The sequence below is a fragment of the Dipodomys merriami genome, unplaced genomic scaffold (genome assembly GCF_024711535.1).
Source record: "Dipodomys merriami isolate MVZ:Mamm:240054 unplaced genomic scaffold, mDipMer1.0.p SCAF_26, whole genome shotgun sequence".
In the NCBI taxonomy this organism is placed as follows: domain Eukaryota; kingdom Metazoa; phylum Chordata; class Mammalia; order Rodentia; family Heteromyidae; genus Dipodomys; species Dipodomys merriami.
Window position 1 is genome coordinate 17,921,528 of NW_027204048.1, and position 22,865 is coordinate 17,944,392.

General features: G+C 40.1%; 1 protein-coding gene across 5 annotated transcripts in view; it reads left to right on the plus strand.

The window, feature by feature from the left end:
• Positions 1–22,865, plus strand: part of Pcsk5 (proprotein convertase subtilisin/kexin type 5) — a 394,004-nt gene that overhangs the window by 256,344 nt on the left and 114,795 nt on the right. For 4 of the 5 annotated variants that reach the window (XM_070035766.1, XM_070035767.1, XM_070035769.1 and 1 more), the window contains exons 15-20: positions 3,734–3,839; positions 5,493–5,686; positions 7,509–7,593; positions 11,952–12,049; positions 12,434–12,563; positions 12,798–12,913. In XM_070035766.1, the coding sequence (XP_069891867.1) occupies positions 3,734–3,839; positions 5,493–5,686; positions 7,509–7,593; positions 11,952–12,049; positions 12,434–12,563; positions 12,798–12,913 (729 nt within the window). Of the gene's footprint in view, positions 1–3,733; positions 3,840–5,492; positions 5,687–7,508; positions 7,594–11,951; positions 12,050–12,433; positions 12,564–12,797; positions 12,914–16,484; positions 17,753–22,865 lie in introns of those variants that run through there. The other variant, XM_070035770.1, reaches the window with a different exon arrangement.

Consider the following 22,865-nt stretch of genomic DNA (forward strand, 5'->3'; position numbering starts at 1 on the left):
GTAGGTTCTTTTTGGTATCAAATAACTTTTATTTACATAATTTATATCTATAGAATATAACTACTTTCTTTAGAACAAGAAAACTTACAAATGACAGATCTTGCTTCTTTTGTCAAAGATGCCTTCAAGCAAACTAATAGACATAGTCATTCCTATTTAATACGGTGGTAAACAGTAATACTAATCTTTACATCTGCTCATCAGTCGCTTACCAACAATTAGACTTTTAAACCATCGTGTTAGTCACTTGCTAAGATTTAAATATTCAGGAGGAAAGGACAAGGAAAGATAAAGCCTTTAATTCTCTTTAAGATTTTCTTTTAATTTGTATTGTGGGGGGGGGGCGGGGGGCTTGAACTCAGGGCCTGCGCTCTGTCCCTGAGCTCTTTCACTCAAGGCTAGTGCTCTACCACTTGGAGCCACAGCGCCACTTCCTTCTTTAAAGATTTCTAAAATAAATCTTTTACAACATCCTCTTGCATCAATCAGACTTAACAGATCTTTCTACCTGGCAAGATAAAGACACCAAGGAAGCTTCTCTTTCTTCTAAGATCTGTTTTGAAGATCTAACAGTGGGAAAAATCTGTTGACATAGTGACACTCCACACAATGAACAGCGCTGTATTCTGTATACAGTAAGCCATTACGTCTTCCAGAAAACTGGTTTAGCGTATATGAACAAGAGACAAATTTGAACCAAGCCAAGAAACAAATACAATAAAGGGATAAATAATAGCTCATGTAACTAATCAGAACATGAAATATTTTTAAATTTTACAAAAACAGGGTATTAAAGTAGCAGTGATTTACTATTATGATCTTTGTGACAAAGTCACATGAGATCAATTTCCACTTGGGTTTATGTTTGCCCTTCATAAAAAAACAAAACCAAACAAAACCCAAACACCATAAATTTCACTAGAAGCCAATCAATAAGAATTGCTCTAATCCCAGATTTCAACACATTAACATCACTATCTGCAGATTGTGCATTTGTCGTTGTTATATTTCTTATTCCTTATCTTATTGTGCAGGCTACGATTTGCAATAGAATCAAGTCTTTCTGAGATATAATGAGTGTATAATAGTTAATGCATACAGCTTTGATAATAAGGAGTTATTTATAAATAGAAATATAATGTAGCTGTAGACAAGAACTATTTCATCCCTGCAGTTCTGGGAGTTTTGTCCACATACTAAGTTAAGTGTACCTCATTAATCACCTAAAAGAAGATCTAAAATATTCATAAAGTTCCTTTTATTCTAAGCAGGTAGTTTCCTAGAGTCAATTACATGCTTAATATGTGAAGTCTAACAGAGCTAAGCAGAGCAAGATTGTGTTAGATTTTGTTTTATCTTATTTGGCTTTGGGCTTATAGTATTACTATTTATGCTATAAATAGCAAGCTTTGTTAAAACAATATTTTGGTGCCCGTCCTGAGGCTTGAATTCAAGGCCTGGCTCTGCACCTGAGCTGCTTTTTATTCAAGGCTAGTGCTCTACCATTTGAGCCATAGCTGCACTTGTGGCTTTTGGGGGGAAGGGTGGATAGTTTAATGGAAAGAAGAGTCTCACAGATTTTCCTGCTTAGGTTGGCTTTGAACCATAGACCTCAGATCTCAGCCTCTTGAGTAAGGTTAGTGAGTTAGCGATCCATTTTCATTTTTTTTTCTGACCTGTAAATGGAGCACAATTCCATAACATTTAAGTCTGGTTGTACTCAAATTCTGCTAATGTTTTTAATTCAAATTTGGGTTAATATTGTGACCATTGTGAACACAGTTGTACCTCTCTGTGGTTTTTCTGATTACATCTCTCAAACATTGATATTGGCTCTTAGGAAAGAACAAAGACAATTATTCCATGATTATCCTGTAACCTACTATGCTAGTCTGCATCTGGGACCGTTTAAGATTATAACTGAAATAGCAAAGCATGTGAACCTGCCATAGAGAATCTTTTGGGCACATACCAAAAAAATAAATGCTTTTAGGATTTTATTAAAGTCTAGAAGTCATCTGGTGAAAATTTAGGGCCACCCATGACTCCTCTCCTTTGCAGCTATGATTTTACCATCATTTAGAAGCCAACCTGACTAGAGGCACAGATGGCATTATCATAACCAGATCCTAGACTGTTTCATTGAGTCCCAGGGACTATGAAATCCACAGCTGACTAAACTTAACCCTGTCGCCGCACAGTGACCCTCTCACTGGTGTATGGTGATGGACAGCTAAACTGTAGTAATAATAATAATAATAACAATAACAATAATAATAGCAGTGAGGTTTAATTTGGAGGTTAAGGCTGCTGGGGAAAATAGTAATAGAAATGTGCAATAATGTCAAATGACTTGCAATTAATCAAACATGTATTTTAAGCCTCAGCAATTCTCTAAGTCAGGTTACGAGTACAATGCTTCTTGGTCAGTGTTTCTCCTTCCTCTCAAGTCTGCAGAATTTTCAAATGACATACATTTCTATTTAAATGAAGAGGTCATTTCAGGTGCATGGTTTGCTACTTCTAAACAAGATGTTTGCTGATCACACTCTCCTAGGCCTATGGTAGTCAGCCAGCCACTGAAACTCTGGGAAAAATCAGTTTTTTCATCAGTAAAATGAGTGTTTGGTTTCCAGCTTTTTTTCCCCCCAAGTCATGTTAACATTCTACATTTTTGCAATTCAATAATTATAGCATATAGTTTCATAATGAGTAACAGATCGTGTAAGTTTCAACAGTGAAGCCTTTTGATTAAAGCAAGAAGGATTCAAAACATTTCGGGTACTCTTAACTTGATATTTGCATGTTTTGTGTAATTATTTATTGATAGTTAAAATCATGAATTTTCAGTGGAGAAGAACAGGAAGATTAGGAGATCAAATACACTAAAATATGAAGATGAAGGAAATGAGGTTTAAAAGATGCTTTAAGTAGCTATTAAATGCTATTAAACACCTTTTGATCAATCATAAAATATTCCATCTCCTTGGTATTCTTTTTCCCTCCCTACCATCCATTCTCTCTACATATTCTAAAGAATATGTAGCCAGAGAAATTATGATCCTTTATTACAGGCCTAGAATTCCGTAAGCTAGCTTGCATTTTTTTTTAATTTATGTCATTTTCCTTTGCTGAGTTGCCCATTGGCCCTTAAATTGCATGCAATTTTAAACCTATTATCTGTGCCTGAAGTACTTGCTTTGTGATCCAAGACTAGATGCTGATAAGCCTGTACCTGAAGCCATAATGAAGTTTCATGCTGGCCACGGTATTTCACAGGTATTCAGTGGCTTGAATGACCTTGGAGGAGACAGGCGACCTTGTCCAGGTGTTACATAATAACCTTTTCTTCTCTTTTGTCAGCCACCTCTCATTTTCCTATAACTCTCACATTTAATTCTTCTGCACATTATTTGCCATTGATGGCTTTTTCTATCTACTACATTGGCATTGTTTAATTCTGAGCTAACTTGTTAGCTTTCCCAAGGCAGCCATATGGGTTTTGAAGACCTGGCCATGCCTAGAATTTACATGCTTGATACTCAAGCAATTGAGGTTTTTTTACCAGTAAAAATCAATAGTTCATGTCTGGGCAGGCAGCCACATATTTATTTCTCTGTTTAAAAAATATTTTTTTCAGTGCATGAGGCGGGGAAACCCAAGTTCCAGGTAGAACTGGTGTGCTCGAGTCATTCTGATCCCCCTAAATGTTGCTCTGATGTCTTTTGGAAAGGTCCCTGTGACCCTGAGTGCAGTGGTGGGGTTGGCTGCGATGGACCTGGACCTGAACACTGCAACGACTGCTTGCACTACTACTACAAGCTGAAAAACAACACCCGGTAAGACAGAGGCCCCGGCAGGTGCCCACAGTTGAGGCTGAAAGTTCATGTTCTTTCCGTCCCACGGTTGGCCAGAACACCACCACAAGTGCCCTCAGACAGCCGCAGTGTTCCCAGGTCTGCCGCAAGCCCCAGTACAGAATTAAGGCTGCTGTAGCACGGCCCATCACCATGCACAAAATGCCCACCTCTGCCACAAAACTGCTGCTCCTTTCTCACATTTGGAAGGAGAATGAGGAGGGACCCGCCGTGCTCATGGCCTGATCTTCTCCACTCCATTGTTTTCTCTTTTATTTCTTAATTAGCAAATAAAATTATATATATATATATATATATATATATTTAAATACATATTTAAGTATATCTTATACACATCTTTTTCATCATTATATACATTACATTAAATGTCACTATGTAAATTATGTATAAATCGTGAAAGACAACGTTATAAAACAATGTTATAAAACGTCCATCCATTATAAGATGACTAAATCAAGCTCTTTAACACGTGCATTCTCTCACATCCTTATCATTTCAAACATTCAACAAGTCTACTCTTTTAGCTGTTATCATGAATGCAGTGTTTAAACTGTAGCCACCATGTTGTGCAACAGATCTCTTGAAGCTGATCCTCCTAACTGAAGTTCTTCTTTTTATCACGTTGGTATTTGATAGTCTGGTTGTATTTTTCCCTTCAGGAAAAGGTCGGGACCTGGGCCAAATGGATGCTTTCACACATTTCCCCAACCTGCAGCAGGACCGGTCTCTGTTCTTACTTTTCTCATCTGGGCCCTGGAGTCCACCTCAGGACCCAGAACTATGCGAATGTATGCCCAGTAGGACCAGTCTGAGAACCAATGACTTCCCACTCAAGGATCATCCTCCCCACCTGTCCCCACCTGCCTCCTCTCCCATCAGGCCAAACAAAGCTCCCTCCAGGAAGAGGCCTTACCGTGCATTTATACCCCAGCTGCCAGAGATATCGAGAGAAGCTGTGTTAAGTAGGATGGAAAGTCAGTTCCTCAAGGAAAATTTACTTGGCTATCTCAGTTACCTTTCTTATCACTTTCACTTAGAAAATGCCTTCTATTTCTTGTTGTGCTCAGTAAAATATCTGTCGAGTGAATAAATTAAGCCCCGCCTTTCATTTGTGGGCAGCAAACAAGCTATCTGGGAAAAATGCAGTTTCTCACGAGCAACATAAATTTAAATGTATTTGTATTCATTTGGATGAGAATGCACAACCACTGTCTTCATCCACATATACACACACACAGGGTCCGTATGACACACAACACACAATACTAGGAGGAACCGCTTACCATGAGAGTCTTTTTGTGTATAATGGTGGCTCCCATACACTTTACTCAAGACTCAGCAGCTCACCACCATTCCTTTTAAAGAGCTAGACCTTAACTAGGACTTGGTTAGGACCAAAATAGTCATTACTTGGTAGACTAGGACTGTATAGTTGTGTTCCTTCCTCAGCAATTGAACAACTAGCCATTTGGCCTTTTGGATTCAGCCTCAGCACCCTAGTTTAGACTTGATCTTGTGGCCAACATCAGCTAAGTGTCAGCTCTTCTGGGAGAGCTCTTCTGCGCTGAGTAGCAGGTGGCATTCCCTTCTCAAATTTCATGTGCTCCAATACAGGATCTGTGTGTCCAGCTGCCCTTCTGGCCACTACCATGCGGACAAGAAGCGATGCCGGAAGTGTGCGCCCAACTGTGAGTCCTGCTTTGGCAGCCACGGTGATCAGTGTCTGTCCTGTAAATACGGATACTTCCTGAATGAAGAAATCAACAGCTGTGTCACTCACTGCCCTGACGGGTCATATCAGGACACCAGTGAGTTCATTTCAAATACTTGCGTGTTAGAGAAGAGATGCAGGGGTTGCCCTTGAGTGACCTTGAGAGAGCTCTAGCTGCTCAACGAAATGTGGGTGGTGCTTCATATCACACAAGATCTAAGCCCTTGATTTTAAAAGACAGTTTCGATTCTTTACAGAAAACTGTCTGTTGCCAACTGCTTCCGAAGGTCCTCAAGATTGGCCCCAGAGTTAATGATTTTTTTTTCTTTTTTTAACTACAAGTACTCGCAGAACTTGGATATAACCTGTCTTCTGTATTCAGAATTAGGATTTTTGAGAGCAAAGTCAGCCTAGGGTAACTGGGAAATCTAGAAGAAACCAGCTGACCTTCTGAGAGTCCTTCTTTTAGCACAGTGATGCAGGAGATTGAATTTGCCCGGCAACAGTCTCTGATAACCCCTGTGGTAGGTTATCTATTAGGGAGCCTCAGTATCCCTGCCTGCCCAGGGATATCATGTGTAGAAGCCAAATAGCTACCGTGTGTTTCACACACGTTTAACTTTCCATAATCCTAGAAGTAAAATAGATATTTTCCTCTAAAACATGTTCTTGTCCTCAGTTTGCACCGTAGAAGTCACTCCCGCAGTGCGCTACAGAAACAGGATGCGGAGAGCTTCTTCTGTCCCCTCCCCAAAGAGGCCCCATGTCGGCTTGGTATCAGAGTTAGCTTTTTGAGATATTTTTTAAATGGGACTTTCATGTAAATATAGTATGAACTTGGGTCAGATGTATACATACTGTTTTACTCGGGAACTTGTTACAAGACAATTGGGATCAAAGATGATCAGCCGCCAGCAAAGGCAAGAAAGAAATCCTTTTGTTGAATTGGAAGGAAAATTTACTAACTACCTGTATAGGAATGCCACTGTGTCTGGGAAGGGGGTCTTTTTTTCTAAGGGGCAGAAATAATTACCACCATGCAAAAATGTGGATTCTCACCAATTGTAATTATTGAATAAACAAAGATACCTCGCCCTAGAAAACTACATAGTCTTTAAACAGGAATATTAGTACTCCAGTATAGGACTCAAATAGCTACAGATAATCTTGGGCTTTACATCTGAGTTCTCAATACTTGTTCTCCGTAGCAGCTTATCATGACTCTGAAATATCATGTGTCTACACAACCTCAGAAAAGCAAGAAACCTAAGCTTAAAGAAACAAGAGTTCTCTCAGGAAAAAAAAAACACCAGACAAAATTTCTGAAATGGGTACCCCTACTTCTTAAAAACTGAAAGAAGTGAAATTCTCAGTGGGGCATGGTGTAACTCACCTTGTAATTCCAGCCTTTGGAAGTTAAGAGATGAAGGTGGGAATAATTCCAAGTTTCAGACCTGCTTGAGCTACGTAGAAGAGAGAGAGAGAGGGAGAGAGATGCAATCCTGGAAGCCTACCATTTCCTTAGCACTGCTTTTGTAATCCTTACATAGTAGTGGTGCCCCAGCTCCGGAAGTTAGACTCTGAGTGTCAGGAAACCCTGCTTACTAAAGCACATGGGGAGAGGAACAAGCCAAGAAAGCATTCAACCAAGGATGAAGCAAGCTGTGGGCCTCTTGCCTGGAGGATGGCTAATAGCTATGTTGTTCTCAGTGTAATAATTCATGTCTCTCTGTATGGATTGCTGAGCAATGATAACAGATTGTGATTCTGGGACTTCTCCTACCAATTTTCTACTCAAGACCATGGGCCTTGTACCATATATTAGAAACATTAGAACTTCGCCACATGCTTTGATGGAATCCACTTGGCCGATTGTTTGTAATATTGTTTCCTTTTTGTTTATTTTTTTTTCTTAACAGAGAAAAATCTTTGCCGGAAATGCAGTGAAAATTGCAAGACATGCACTGAGTTTCATAATTGTACAGAATGCCGAGATGGATTCAGGTAAGAAAGGGGAGAAGTCCGTCAAGTGACAGAGCACAAGAAACAAACAAAATGGAAAACGGAAGGAAAAACAAGTAAATAAACAGACCTCTTACCCTCTGCCCGGTATGACAACCAATGAAGCACTTACCTGCTCTTCGCATGATCTCTACAGTTAGATTGGAGGATGGCATGTCATCTTGGCTAAGGAAGGGTTATTAACTGAGGAAATTCTCTGGGGAAAAGATGCCTCAGATGCATGTCAATAAAAGTGACCGTTCAACAGGCAGCCTTCGTGCTTGGTGACCTGTATTGTGCCAGCCAAGGATTGTTGTGCAGGTAATGCTAGTGAATGATATTTAATCCACCTGATTAATGCCCGGCTTGGTGGAACGTTATTCCCTTATCTTTACTAGTTCTCTGCACAAACCCAATCATTTGCTTATCTTAAGTGCCTCAGGCTTGGCTCCATTATACTGCAGTATGCACATAGATTTAACACCAGGAGACGTTTTCATGGAATGGATGACTTGCTCATTGCTGAAGCTGATATTTACTAGATTGTATGAGAGAATAATCTGAAGCTGAAATGAACTCAAAGTCTCTTGACTTCAGGAGAGAAGGTCAGAGCAAGGCTGAGTGAGGCTTGTATTCTGACTTTATGGGGAATTTGGATTCTCCCACATTGGATTTGTGTGTGTGTGTGTGTGTGTGTGTGTGTGTGTGTGTGTGTGTGTGTGTGTGTGTGTGTGTGTGTGTGTGTGTGTGTGTGTGTGTGTGTGTGTGTGTGTGTGTGTGTGTGTGTGTGTGTGTGTGTGTGTGTGTGTGTGTGTGCGCGCGCCAGCTCTAGAGCTTAAACTAAAGTCCTGGGCACTGTCTTTTAGCTTTTTTCACTCAGGATTGACACTTTACCACTTCAGTTATACCTTCATGTCCTGCTTATTTGGTTATTTGAGAATAAGAGTCTCACAGACTTTCCTGCCCTAGCTGGCTTGAAACCATGATCCTCAGATCTCAGCCTCCCAAGAAGTGAGGATTCTAGGCACTGGCACCAGTTGTTAGATTCTTTTTAAGTCATGATAATAAAAACATTTCTATCTCTGTTCCAAGATAAAATATGCATGGTCTATACTGTTTCCAAGCAGAGAATTCTTCACATTAATTAGTATTGGGAGATTATTTTTTACTTCAATTGATTGTAGATTTATCATAGATGTATTCCTTTCTTCCATTAATTCCTTCCATTCATAAATTTATGTCTTTCTTCCATGAATCTCTAGACTTTGATGTTGCTAAATATCTGTCTTTTTAGCCTCCTAATTCTTGAAGAAGCAGAAAAGTGGTGTGGCAGAAAGAAGAGAGATTTAGGCTCAAATTCTCTTCTGCTCTTGGTTCGCTGCATGACCTTGGATAATTCACTTAGCCACCACTGCCTCATGTATAAAATGGTGATAATAATTTCTACTTTGCTGGATTACGATAAAAATAAACCATGATAACGTTTATGAACTACTTACTCCAGCACCTGGCACATAATTGGTCCATGTGTAGCAAAATTACTTAAATTATATTCTTTATTTCTCAGAGAACGTTTTGTAGAGTATGCTAAACCAGTGCCAATAGAAATATGAGCCCTGTATATAATTTTAAATGTGCCAGTAGCCATATTAAAAGAAGTAAAAAAGATACAGAGGAAATTGATTTTAATAAAATATTTTATTTGACTTAATATATCCAAAATGTTGTTATTCCAACACGTGACCAGTATTAAAAAAAAGCTACTAGTGAGGTATTTTATATTCTTCTCTGTTGTTATAACAAGTCTTTTTATATATTTTAACTAGCCTATATTAGTTGTACAAAGGGTTTTCATTTTTATATTTCCAAACGTGCCTACAAGGTACTTAAGTCAACCCCTTCCCCCCCCACCACCATTTTTCTGTTAAGTCTTTGATGTCTGGTGTATATCCTCTTAAACTACAATTCAGTTCTGACAATAACTTTTATGAGAATTGTCTTTACTTAAGATGGGTTTTGTTTGGCTTGTTGCTTGGTTGGGATTTTTTGGTGTCAGGACTGGGGCTTGAACCCAGGGCCTTGTGCTCTGGCTTCGCTTTTTCAGCTGGTGCTCTTCCTCTTGAGCCATACCTCTACTTCCAGTTTTTGCTGCTTAATTGGAGACAACTGTCTCTCTGATTTATCTGCTGGGCTGACTTCAATCTCAGCCCTCTGCTTTCAACCCTCTGAGTGGCTAGAATTACATGTGTGAAGCCACTGGCATCCAATTCTATATTTAGATGTTTTGAACGCTCATGGAGAGTATACAACAGAGCTAAGCTGTTTTATTTTAATTTATGCCTAATATGTTGTTTGTCAATACAGCAGTCCAGTGCAGATTTTTCAAATTAGGCATACATTTATAAAATTCAGCTTCTTGACCAGCCACCCTTCATGGGCTCAGGGGCCACAGTGGACAGCGCAGACCTCATTCAGCCAGTTTATCTAGGAAAGACGGTGTCCAGGCCCCATCGGCCTACAGACTGTGGTGTCTACTCTCAATACCCATCTCCCTCCATTTATCTGTTGCCATATGGTGCAGCCTCTGTGCCTTTTGCACCAATTCCGCCTCAGAAGCTGTGTCCTTTCATTGAAAGACAGACAGATGACAGCTTTTTTCTTAGCTGTTAAATTTTGTATTGTTCTTCATATCCTCCCATTAGGTGTGATGTCCTTTTTGCTACTGTTGTAGAAAAAGAAAAAGGTGCTCCTTTTCTTGTCGTTTTAAATGGCAGTTGTTATACCAGCAAGAAGGTCTGTGAAGGATGTAGATTTTCACAGCAAAGTTCTTTGAGGCTTCTTGCATTTGCCTAAAGGTTCCTAGAGTTGACAATATAGCCTCAGGAGACCTATAAATTATTCTACAGGCTAAGAACAAAACACTGGGAAAATATCTGTGCATAAAATCCAGAAGGCAAATGAATTAAAATGCTCAGGAGAGAATGTTAAGGATGTATTTTTTTTCACTTGCTTTAGTTTCAGAATTTCCCCGTTTTTTTAATGAGCATAAGGGAAGATAAGTTTTAATTTTTAAAATGAGTATCATCCTCATGTATTAAATGGTTTAAGTCCACAGGCTCTGTCAACAAAACCTATATTTATATAGATAAAATGTATCTTTATATGTGTGCGTAAATACATTCATACATATATATGTGCATACATGTATGTTATGTGGATGCATATTTACATGTATAATGGAAATGAAAAGCAAGCATATAGCCTCTAGGAAAACCAAGCAGTTGACCGTAGTTCTTACATAGAATCTCTCTGGCATCTCCTTGATGATATAGAATTTCATCTCTGTTTCCAATCATACTAGTTGTGATTATAATAGTTATACTTTATGCTAAGTATTTTAAAAATATTTTTATTCTTTGTTTTTAAAAAGCAGTCTATGAGCTAAGAAAATAACAAATCTGACAAATTAGATAGGAGAGAAAAATATGTACAATCCCCCTTTGACATTCTGACAACTGACTACTACCTCATAGAATTAGAAAAATAGAAATAAATCAATGTGGAATAGATTAAACATGGAAATATTAACACAACTATGAAAAGTTGCTCATGTAACTGTAACCCCTCTGTACAGTATTTTTACAATAAAAAAATGTGTTTTTAAAAAAGTAGAAACGTCAAGATGTGTGACAAAGCAGCATGGTAGGTAAATTCCTGTTTGTTTTTTTGCTAAATTCCTGTGATTAGGTGTTTAAAATGAATAAATCAGGAAGTAAAAGTAAAGATATATTAGAGTGTGTGTGTGTGTATGTGTGTGTGTGTGTGTGTGTGTGTGTGTGTGTGTGTGTGTGTGTGTGTGTGTGTGTGTGTGTGTGTGTGTGTGTGTGTAATTGAACCCAGAGCCTCAGGTTTGGTATGCACAAACTTTACCTTTAAGCCCAAGAAATTTGTGGGTTTGGTAGGACCAGTAGGAAGTGAAAATCAGAAACATCCAAGTACATGAAAGACTCCTCCAGGAAGAAATGGTTGGGAGTTGGGTGGGCATAGCTGCTACACTTTCATTTACTTGTAATCCATGTGTTCTTAGTGTGTTTAGAATTATAGAACATGTTTGAAGCCTATTGTGGCATATGTCCACAATAGTATGTCGCTAAAGCTTAGCCGCACCTGTACATGCTACAGACAGGGTTACAGGAATCAAAAGGGAAAAAGAGAACACCGGGCCATTACCCTTGCTTTGATGCTTCACCAAAATCACTGGTCTCTGAGGCTGGTGTATTTGTTACTGTGGAGTTTGGAGGAATCATTGCTGATTCGAGGTGATCGCACAGACTACTCAGAGTGTGTTTACCCTCTCCCAGCCTGCAGGGGTCCCGGTGTACTGTCACCTGTGAAGACGGACACTTCTTCAACGGCCTGGACTGCCAGCCCTGCCACCGCTTCTGTGCTACTTGCGCTGGTACCTGGTCTACCTTTCTTCCGTGTCTTCCTTTTTTCCTCTCTTGGCTTGTGTTTGGCCAGTTCAAGTTGCCATTTATGCGACCCCCTCAGTGTATTTAAAGGAAATGTAGACCAGAGTATTTTGGTGGGTTTCATGGAAGGCCAACCCTCTCTTCAGCCTTTCCTTGCTGGGGAGATCTCTCCTTCTCATTCTAAAGAGAGCAGCTCTTTTATGGCAAATTGATTTGATATAAAATAGGAGGCGCTTTCACCAACCCTACCCAATGGTGGGGGCGGAGGGCGCACCACACAGTTAAATTAGGACTTGCAATGGTGACATTTTCCCTAGTCTGGTAAAGAAGCAGCCATGCCACAGTCTCACCTGCAGCTTTGTTTCTTGAAGGGGCCGGAGCTGATGGATGCATTAACTGCACAGAAGGTTACTTCATGGAGGAGAGGAGGTGTGTGCAAAGCTGTAGCATCAGCTATTACTTAGACCACTCTTCAGAGAACGCCTATAAGTCCTGCAGAAAGTAAGTGCACCTGCCCCAGCTCTAGCATAAATATTGAGAAGATGGACATTCAAAATCATCCTTTGACCATTCCTCTTTGGGTATTGCCCTAGAGCTTTACCTTGAGTTACCTAGCTGGTGTGTTGTTGCAAAACAAGATTTTTAAAGAAGACATGAGCAGGCTGATAATAACATGTCTTCTCATGTGTGCACAACGTGCAAAAGGATTGAAAATGGGTACATTTATTCCTGCAGATGTGATACGAGTTGCTTAACTTGCAATGGCCCTGGGTTCAAGAACTGTACCAGCTGCCCCAGTGGGTATCTCTTAGACCTAGGAGCGTGTCAGATGGGAGCCATCTGCAAAGATGGTGAGTACAAGTGCTCATGTGGATCTCTGACCAAAGTGTGCTATTTCTATTTTAAGGCCTAACACTATTTCCATTTCAAAAAAGAAACTAATAAGCATGCATTCTATGCAACCTGCCGAATATCTTGCTCACATTCACTCGTTTTAGTATGCTCTAATGGGCTGAGTGTCCTAATTTTTTAGTCATTTATTTTGAGACAGGGTCTCACTGTAGCACAGGCTGACCTAAAACTTGTTTGTTTCTCAAGCTGGCCTACACCTTTGATACTCCTGCTTCAGCTTTGTGGGTGCTGGGATTACAGGGTTATGCCATCATGCCCAGCTGTTTCCTTTATTTTTTTTAATTGCAAGAAGATTCATCACATGTGGTCCCACTGACCAACGTGGCTCATTAGTTCTTTTAAATAATAAATTTTATTTCTCTGAGCAGCTTTCAATCCACATGAAAATTGAGTAGTACAGACAGTGCTCTTACACTGCTTGTCTATACACTTGCATAGCCTTCCTTCACTGTCCTGAAAGGCCCATAGTGGACACTGGGATGTGCCTTTAGTGTGTTGTGCATCCTCTTGGTTTAAACAAAGGCATAATGATGTGTCCTCCACATTCATTGCCCTAAAAACCTTCAGTGCTCTGCCTATTTGTTCTCCCTTCCAACCCCTACTGTCTCTGCAGAATTTCCCTCTGCAAAATTTCATACAGTTGGAATCATAAATATAGGCTTTTCTTGTTAATTCTAATGTATTTCTTTCCAGTCTCTACCATATGTACTTGTTACTCAACTTTTTTAAAGCCCTGCATATTTTTTTTAAAAAAAAGATTTTTTGCAGTAAATATTATGCATACAATTTTCCTATGTTCTGTTTTTTTACAAAGGCTAAGAACACTCTGTCTGTCTGTCTGTCTGTCTGTGTGTACACACACACCCTGGTATGGGGTAAAACTCAGGGTCTTGTAGTTTCACTTGACTTTCTTGTTCACAGCTGGTACTCTACCACTTGAGCCTGAAACTTTAGTAGTAATAATAGTAAATAATAGTAGCATGAAATACAATAGTGCGGATTCCTTAAGTTTGTTGGGTTGGGAGCAGGGAGGCTGCCCCTTCTACTATTTGGATTTTTTTTGTCATTTTCATATGTAAATGATAATCGGATGGAATCTGAATCTTTCATGAAGCCCATGAGGCTAGTAATGAATATTCTAGTCTTCCAGAAAGGAGATTCCAAAATAGGATGCTAGAAAGTGATAGACAAAATGTAGGCCTGAAGCATTATAAATGCTGATCCATTTCTTTTTTTTTTTTTTTGCACCAGTGGTTCTTAACAAAGGTGCTGGAATCCCACGCTTTCCCCAAGATTCTCATTGACTTGGCCTGGGATGTAACCTGGGCATGGATATTTCTAGAAGTTCCCACCTGTTTTTAATGTACAGCTCAGACAGAGGACCAGTGCACTGTTCTATTCCCCTGATAGTTTGGCACATGCCACATTCCCTCACCTCTAGCCACAGTTTCCTCATCTGTAAAATCAATCAATTCAAGTTCTTTCAATTCCAGCACTTAATGAGCTTTGGTATTCCATGGAATTCACAGAGGCCTAGTCTTTACACATAAAATCCATATCAATAAGACAAAGACATTGAATGGCGGTTCAAAACACCTTTGGGATCACTAAAATAAATAGAAAGTATGCATTTGTGCGTGCTTTAGAGAGTAAGAAATAGAAGATGTTTGTCTTAGTGGCAAGACCGTTGCCCTAACTTCATTCTGTGCCTTCGATTGAATGCTTTGATGTTTGTAAACTCTGTTGGACAGGCAGCCCAGTACTGCTGTTGGTCGACGGTGAGCTTATGCGTCAGAATGTTATATTCCAGAGCTTCAGATCTTGGGGCAGGTTAGAAACTTCTCTGGGTCTTATGTCCCTCATAAGCATAAAACGAAGACCATAATGCTACTGCAGCTGCATTGTTATTCCACAGCTCCTTCTGCAGAACTGCAGAAGGGCCCAGAAAATAGGGTTTCTGCTGCCATGAATAGAGCATGGCTCTGATTTCCTCCACACATTGCAGGTGGCTGCATCCTTGTGAACTCACTCAGGCCCAGGCTCTGAGATTTCTTGGCCAGGATGAATGCTCACTTCACCCTATTGGGGTGTGAAGATTCCCCGAAGATCACCTTTTACTTAAAAGTCTGGGGCCTTTATATCTGACCACAACCTTCACTGCTTATGGGGGGGTGAGCAGAAAACCCAGGGGGACAAAGGATTGACAGAGGGACATTGCAAAGTTTTTGTCTCTCACCTGGGTCCTGGGCAATTTCAAGTGTGTGATGGTTTGACAACCTTTGATAAACTCCTGATGGACGTGGAGTAAGTTGTACATATGGGAAATTGGTAAAAAGCGAAGTGTCAGGATTGTGGGAAAGAGTGGAAAACAAAAAAGGGTCATCACAATGAGTTCACTGTCAAGTCAGTTCAAATCCTTAACCAAGCACCAGTGACTCTCACCTGCAATCCTAGCTATTTAGAAGTTTGGACCATCGCTCAAAGCCAGCCTAGAAGGGAAAGTCCATGAGACTCTTATCTCCAATTTACCACCAGAAACACAGAAGTAGAGTTATAGTTCCAGTGTAGAACATCAGCCTTGAGCAAAAATGTCAAGTGAGATCTCCAGGCCCCCCGTACCCTTCCCTTCACGTACACACAAAAGAAGAGGTTCTTCATGGCTCAGAGAACTTTCAAGGCACATGACAAATGCTTGTAAGAATGTACTGTTCGTTCCTTTTCAGTGGTCATATTTCTATGATTCCAAGACACACTTAAAGAAACATTTTAAGATCTCTGAAACCAGATGCATCTTATAATGTATGGCAGTTTATGCAGCTTTGACTGGCAGATGGTAAGTAGGACATACGTGTCACTGCTTCGATAGGAGGTCTGGGCACAGAGTTGGCCATTCAGCTGAATTACTAATTGGCACCTGGCTTCTGCTTTCTTAACAGTAGTTTAATAGAGCTTCAAAAGTTTAAATCATTATTCAGTATTCAAAGGAAGGCTCATTGTACAAGCATCGAAACAAAACTCTATGTTAAATGACAAATCCTTTAATTAAAATTCTAGTTGATCAGAGAACTATGGTATCACAGGCTAGTTACAAAGCTTTATTTTTTCTGTCATACCTAATGATGCATCTGAAATCCTTGTGTCTTGGATTCAATGAAATATGTTAGAAATGACTTAATATTCTCTACTCCTTGTAATTCTTTGAAGAAAGAAAATCCTTGCTTGTGTTATTATTGATTTCTAATTTATTATTTCTCCAATCTTTTTTTTTTCCTTTCACAATGGATACCAATCACATATACCACGGGACTGCAATTATCTCTTCTTGAAAAACCATGCTGTTGACTGAAATCACTTTGGGGTGGACCAAATTTCCTCCTTGTTGACTGCTCCTGAATGACCTCTTCCAACCCCCCGATCTGCCTCTCTGGCCAATCAAAACCTCCTTCCATGTGTGCATCATGGTGCTTTCAACCTCTACTCCTCCTTCTGTCTTGCTGACTTCCGGAAAAGCAACGGAAGAGTCCTGGGCGGAAGGAGGCTTCTGTGTGCTTGTGAAAAAGAACAATCTGTGTCAACGGAAGGTTCTTCAACAACTCTGCTGCAAAACATGTACATTCCAAGGCTGAGCGGCTATCTAAATTTCTCTGTTCCTGTAGACTTATAGATTATTCCATATTATTAAAAAGAAAAAAAAGCCAAAAAAAGCAAGCCACCTCTCTCTTTCTTGCTATCTTTTTTTTTTCTTTCTCTCTCTCAAGTTTGTGCAGGGAGATGCTGGTGAACTGTTTTGTCAGAACTTAAATGGAAAAAAAAATAGACCTACAACAAGCCTACCTTTTAGAACTGGGTGTTTAAGTGCTAAACAGCCAGAATCACAGAGACAGTATTGTATGACCAAAGTATTTGATGCCAAAATTTGATGTTAAAAGTAATGATTTGATTTCCTGCTCTGAGTTCTGAAGGTCCTTTTCTTGTTTTTATTTTTTTTTCATTTCTTTTGCATCTAACTTACTTGTTTCCCCCTTTGAAATGCCTAAAAATATTTTTTTTCCAAAACATCACAAGAATGTACACAGATGAAAATCAAACAGCAGGCTCTTACATCACTTCATTTCCATGCTGGAGCCCACCACAGGGGGAAATGGCAGGAAACTGGACCCGAGGGCTTAGGGAACATCCTACAGACTAGAATTCAGTGTTGTTTGTCATAGTGTTGCATAGCTCAACACTGATACTTTCCACATGTAAGTTGCTTGGTGCATTCTGTACTAGTCTTTGCGTTTAACTCACTTGATAAGTCTGTGCCACTGGTTTCTATCAGATAGACTTGCTGCTACTGGTTTTTTTTTCCATGGAAGATTGGGTTGTTTTAACACGGCTAGTCTAACAGGATTGTTCCATGCAGAACAATTGGTGATGGCAAAAATCCAGAGGACAGAAAAGAGCTGAGACGACTCAGCTCCCCTAAAACTTTGAGAGTTAAATTCCTAAACCCTGCACAATCTCTTGGTGCTATCTCACCATTATCCCCCATACCCTCTTCTTGAAGATCATCAGAAATTCCGTTGATCACGATGGGAAGCATTTTGGATATGATGCAGGAAATTTCTTCCTGGAGTCAAAAGTTTCTAAGAGGTCCTTGTATTTTTTAAGAAATGGAATTTATTTAAATCTATTTAAGCTTGTGCTCAAGACAGCCGGGCAATGTTTTTCAATGGTGCTTATCTGAAGTCTTTTCCTCTTGTCATTTGAAAAAAAAAATAAAACTGGAAATTGAATATGGGTGGCACGATTGTTCCCTCAGTCCTGTATTTTCTCACTCTTTTGTTCCTCTCCCCCTAGACCATTCTCTACACTCTTGTCCATTGAATGTTGATGAAATCATCTGGGTTGTTTTGGAGGGGGGGTTAATGTTTTTGTTGGGGGGGGTTGTTTGTTTCTTTTGTTTTCTTTTCTTTAGAAATTTCTTCACTGGTTTTCTATAACTCCATAAATATTTCATGGGCTCTAGCAGAATGAATTACGAGGAGACTGTTGTGGATCAATGGTCAGAAATGATGAACCCTGGCAGTTCGTTTCACAGCTCCTCCGTGGAGGGGAAGGGAGACTGATACCAAGTTTCTTCACTTTTCATATGAAATCTCCATAGTGACCTCATTAGCTTTGGGAGGGACTAGCCAAATATTGCAGGCACTAAGCTTTAGGGAGCTTTGCTTCCCCGATGCCATTAGCTTTGCTGCTGAGAGTGATTTAGTACAGGGAGTCTTGGGAAGGAATAAATGAATGCTAAAGTCATCCTGGGAGCAGCACGCTAGTAAAAAAAATCTGTCTCCGAAATATTCCTAGACATCAAATAACTGCCAGTCCAAGGTGAATAATAAGTAAATAGTCTTCATGAGCCTCATTCTTGCGTTGTAATGATTTCAAGTCCCATAATCATTCATATGTACCCGAGTAACTGACAGATTTGCTGACCATCTTCCCCCTTCAGAAGAAGGTAATCTTGGGGACGACATATAGATTTGACACTTTAAAGCACAGTGTTCAAATTACCAGAAGGAAACATGATCCTAAAGCAAGCCTAAGCAGATGATTGAGCAAAATTTTTGCCTGCAAAGAAATTACCTACTTGGACTAGCCCATAATACTTGAGGCACAGGTCATGGTGAGAGGAAAGACAGAAGCGGTATGTCTGTGCTTAAATAACCATCCACATGACAACCAAATCCTTTTGGGTCCACTAGTGCATTCCATTTCCTACCTGGCCACCTCATAGGAAGACTGGTTCAAACTACTAGTGTCACTGCCTCATTTATCTATATGACATTATTAATAGAACATAATGCTTTCAAAGTTTAAGTTAATGTTATATATTATGTATAAATATATATATATATTCATAATGAGATATATGTAATGGATAGTACAAAGTTTGGAGACGTGAACAAATGCTCTAACCTTCTAGAAACAAAAGCCCTATCTTCTGTTCTCTTTTTTTTTTGTCTTTTGATTTTCAACTTCACTAATGAAAAAATGACCCATTGTTAAATCTCAGCCCCCTTTACTGAAAAAAAAATACTGTACATGTGTAAAATGTTCAGTTGTTTTTTTTGTAAAATACAGTCAAATGGTTGTAATTGAAACTGGCCAAATTCAATGTTATTCCATATTTTATCTTTTCTATTAAATTAACCTAAGTTCCTGTTTATTTCATCTGTTCATACCCACATAGAAACATCTCTGCAAGGGTAAGGTAGTGAGAAACCTCTCTGTTTCTCCATGGAAGCAGCAGTTGAAGGGAAGGGTGGAGACGAACGAAGGGTCCCAGTAAAGTTGCAGAGGTGGGATGGGAAAGATGAGACTAACAGCTCTGTAAGAAAGAAGCAAGTGAGATACAGACATGCGTGGATGGCAAGTCTGATTTTTGGAAAGCAGGCATTGAAAAGTATCTCCAAGAGCTTCTCGTGGCTCCGATGTTGGTGCCCATGCTCAGCATCATCTAGACCTGCATTCTGCAGCTGCTGTTGTACACTGGGCCCTGTGTGTGTATAGATGTGGGATCCGCGATGGCAAAATGGAGAGAGAATACAAGCTGCTAAAGGGAAAGATGGAAAGATGGCTTTGTTCAGTGGCTGATACTTTGTGTCAAATTGGCAATGACTTGATATCTGGACACCCAGAAGATGATGTTCCAGAACATCTTACAGGATGGGGCTAGATAGTCAGCCAGAAACCCCCATGGCTATAGATCTTTGTGAATCCAGCAATCACAAACACTGCAGGTTCAAGGCCCTGTCTTCTGAGGGAGAGATCAGCTAAGGCAACAGAGCTCCAACCAGGTTTAAAGATGTGGCAGCTACACAAGAAGGAACCTCACACAGTCATGAAGTCCCTATAGAAAGAAAGAAAGACCTCAATTTAACTTGACATCCACTGTGGGCATCCACAGAATGGATGTGTTGATGTCGACGTAGCCTGCCTGTCTTAATTGTCGAACACTCTAGAGTTGAGAGAGATGTATTATCTTGTCTACACATTAAAAAATAAACAGAAGCAAGGCTCATAGACTTTGATCGGTCGAGATGACACGCCCAGGCTCATAATTTCATAGGAAGTCCTGCATGTTAAAATCACCTCAAATGTGTGGGATAGTAAGTTAAGTTCAGAACAGACAGACGCTTCTGGACTGAACTGGTTTGTTAGGCCATTACCAATGAACGTGCTGCACTAGAGATGTTCAGGGTAACAAAAGGTTTTCATGAGTTTGATCTAATTAGTCTGTTACTACCAAGGGCAGTGTTTCAGCCTATAACGGATTAGCCAGGAAGCATCTACGTGTGTATATCTGGTAGAAGGTGGAGAGAATGCCAGCCTCAGCTCCCATCAACAGCCCATCCACAGACTGATCAGAATTCTCTCTTTCTCTACCCCAATACCAGAAGCTGCTGATCACACTTCTGATCACTTCGATCACCGTCATTATTTACCCTTTAACAATCTACTCTTCCTTTTGGACACCTTGCAAATTAAATTCTCTCAGTCCAAGTTGTCCACACTTTAGGCACATCTGACTATGAAAATATACACCACCCTCCCCTTCTCTCTTCCAAACAAAAAGAGTGTCAGTGTGGCTGAAGTAGAAAATAAATGTGTGTTCTTCACGCACTTCTATCACCCTCAGCCTCACACAAAGAGAGCAATAGTAGACAGCCACATGATGAATAGAATTGGAGGCAAGTTCAAACTCCGGCCTGGCTACTCCCTCCTTCCAGCCTCTACTAGAAAATGGTGCAGGGGAACAAAGTGCAGCTGCAGCTTGACCTGACCTGACCTGGGCTGGGCTCCACTCGATGTAAGTAAATGACATAGAAAACATAAACCTGCCACTCCTCTCTGGTCAATTTTAGTTTTGTTGGCAACCCATAAAATCTGAAGTTCTCCAAGAGTACTTTAGAGGCTCTGACGCGCTCAGCAGGGCATAGTCAAGAGAGACTGGATCTCACTGCAGCTCGTTGGAGCTCCTTGGTACCTAACCGTGCTCTGAAATCCATGCAGTCATGACCCCTCCTCATCACAGGGGTGATGATCTGGTCCAGACTGAGCAAAAAGGTTTCACAAGAAGGATGCTGCCGTCCAACATCATTGTCACTGAGTGTGAGCACCAGCCTACGGCCTGAATCAGCAAAGAATCCTTCCACTGTGCCCAGACTGAAGAATGACTCGACTCGGTTATGATTGCCTTGTTTGGAGACAATCTTGTTTTTTGTGTTTTCTTCCAGCATCAGAAATCAAGCAACGAAAGCTATTTTGCATCCCACTTTCTAGAAAATTCCAGAAACGTTGAGATTGAACTGTAAGATCTAAAGTGTTTCTGTATTTTTTTTCAATTTGGGGGGAAAAAAAAGGAGAATGCAACCTTTATACCAGTGGTTCATGCCTATAATTCTAACGACTCAGGAGACTGAGATCCAGAAAACCACAGTTCAAAGTCAGCCTGGACAACAAGGTCCCCAATATAACCAGCAAAAAAAAAAAAAAAAAAAGCAGAGCAACCCAACTGAGCAAGCCCAATGCTCTGAGTTCAAACTCCAGTAACACACCCACAAAAAAAAATTAAAAGAATGCAGTGTTTTCAGACTGACCAGGTTTTATAAAAATCGCCTTAGTTAATGGGACCCATGCAAAACTCAAGCCCATAAAGGTGAATCATTACTAGCTGGGGTCTGGCTGGGAATCAAACCCATTGCTTCAACCTTGTGCAAAACACTACTTCCTTTTTAAGAGTGCCAGAGAAAACCCAGTTCGTATTACACATGTAATGTGTTGCAAGACAGATGTAAGATCTCTTTCCCAAGTGAAAGCAGAAAACATACCCTATCAGTGGAGTTGCTTTCTTTTTCCCATTGATGAACTCAAATGTTATTGCTTCCATAAGTAAACATTGTTGAGTCCCAGCTAGTGATCAAGTTCTGAGGGTCTTGCCTTCTTCCTGCGTATCACCTAAAGGAGGGAAAAGACTCAGGAACATGTGAATATAACAGGAAGCCATGAAGTATCCATAAAGGAGCCTGCAATGTTAGGAATCCAGAGGATCAGCTGACTTTACCCATGATACACTGGAATCCCATGCCCTGGCAGGAAAGTTTGCCAAGGGTATCCAAACCTAGAATGAAACGCAACAAAGTTGGCTGTGCAAATTAAACCACAGAGGTCAAGATCAAATGAGACCTTAATTAAATATCTGCAAAATGCAACATATCAAACTGGTCAATTGTAATGTCACTCTTCAGAAATCATGTATAATTAAATTTAATGTGGGATGAAGGTGAAATTTAATATGCTGGATGTGATATACGATGTGTAGCCTACAGAAATCTAATCACCTAGGAACTTGAAGTGCTTGTATTTATTTATTTATTTCTGGTTGGGACATTACCAAAATTGGGGCCTGAACTCAGCCTCACATTCTAGTTCAGCAGTTTTTTTCTCCTGTTCATTGTTAGTGCTCTACCACTTGAGCCATACTTCCAGTTCTGACTTTTTGATGGCTATTTGGGAATAACATTCTCATGGAATTATCTGTCTGAGCTGGCTTTGAAACTCAATCCTCAAATCTCACCCTGCTGAGTAGCTAGGATTATAGGCGTGAGCATCAGCGCCCAGCAAGGATCTTACTATAAACCTACAAAGGAGGGAGAAATTCGCTATTCTGTCCCAAGGGATAAGCTGATCAGGGAGGACTCTGAGGAGGAGAGTGAGAAGGTATAACTTTCCATTGCAATAACAAAATACCCGAGTCTGGGTACCTAAAAGGTATCTGGTTCATAATAAAAGCAAGAGTAATAAACTCAGTGAGCTGCATAGGAGCCCCGAATTCAATTATCAGACCCC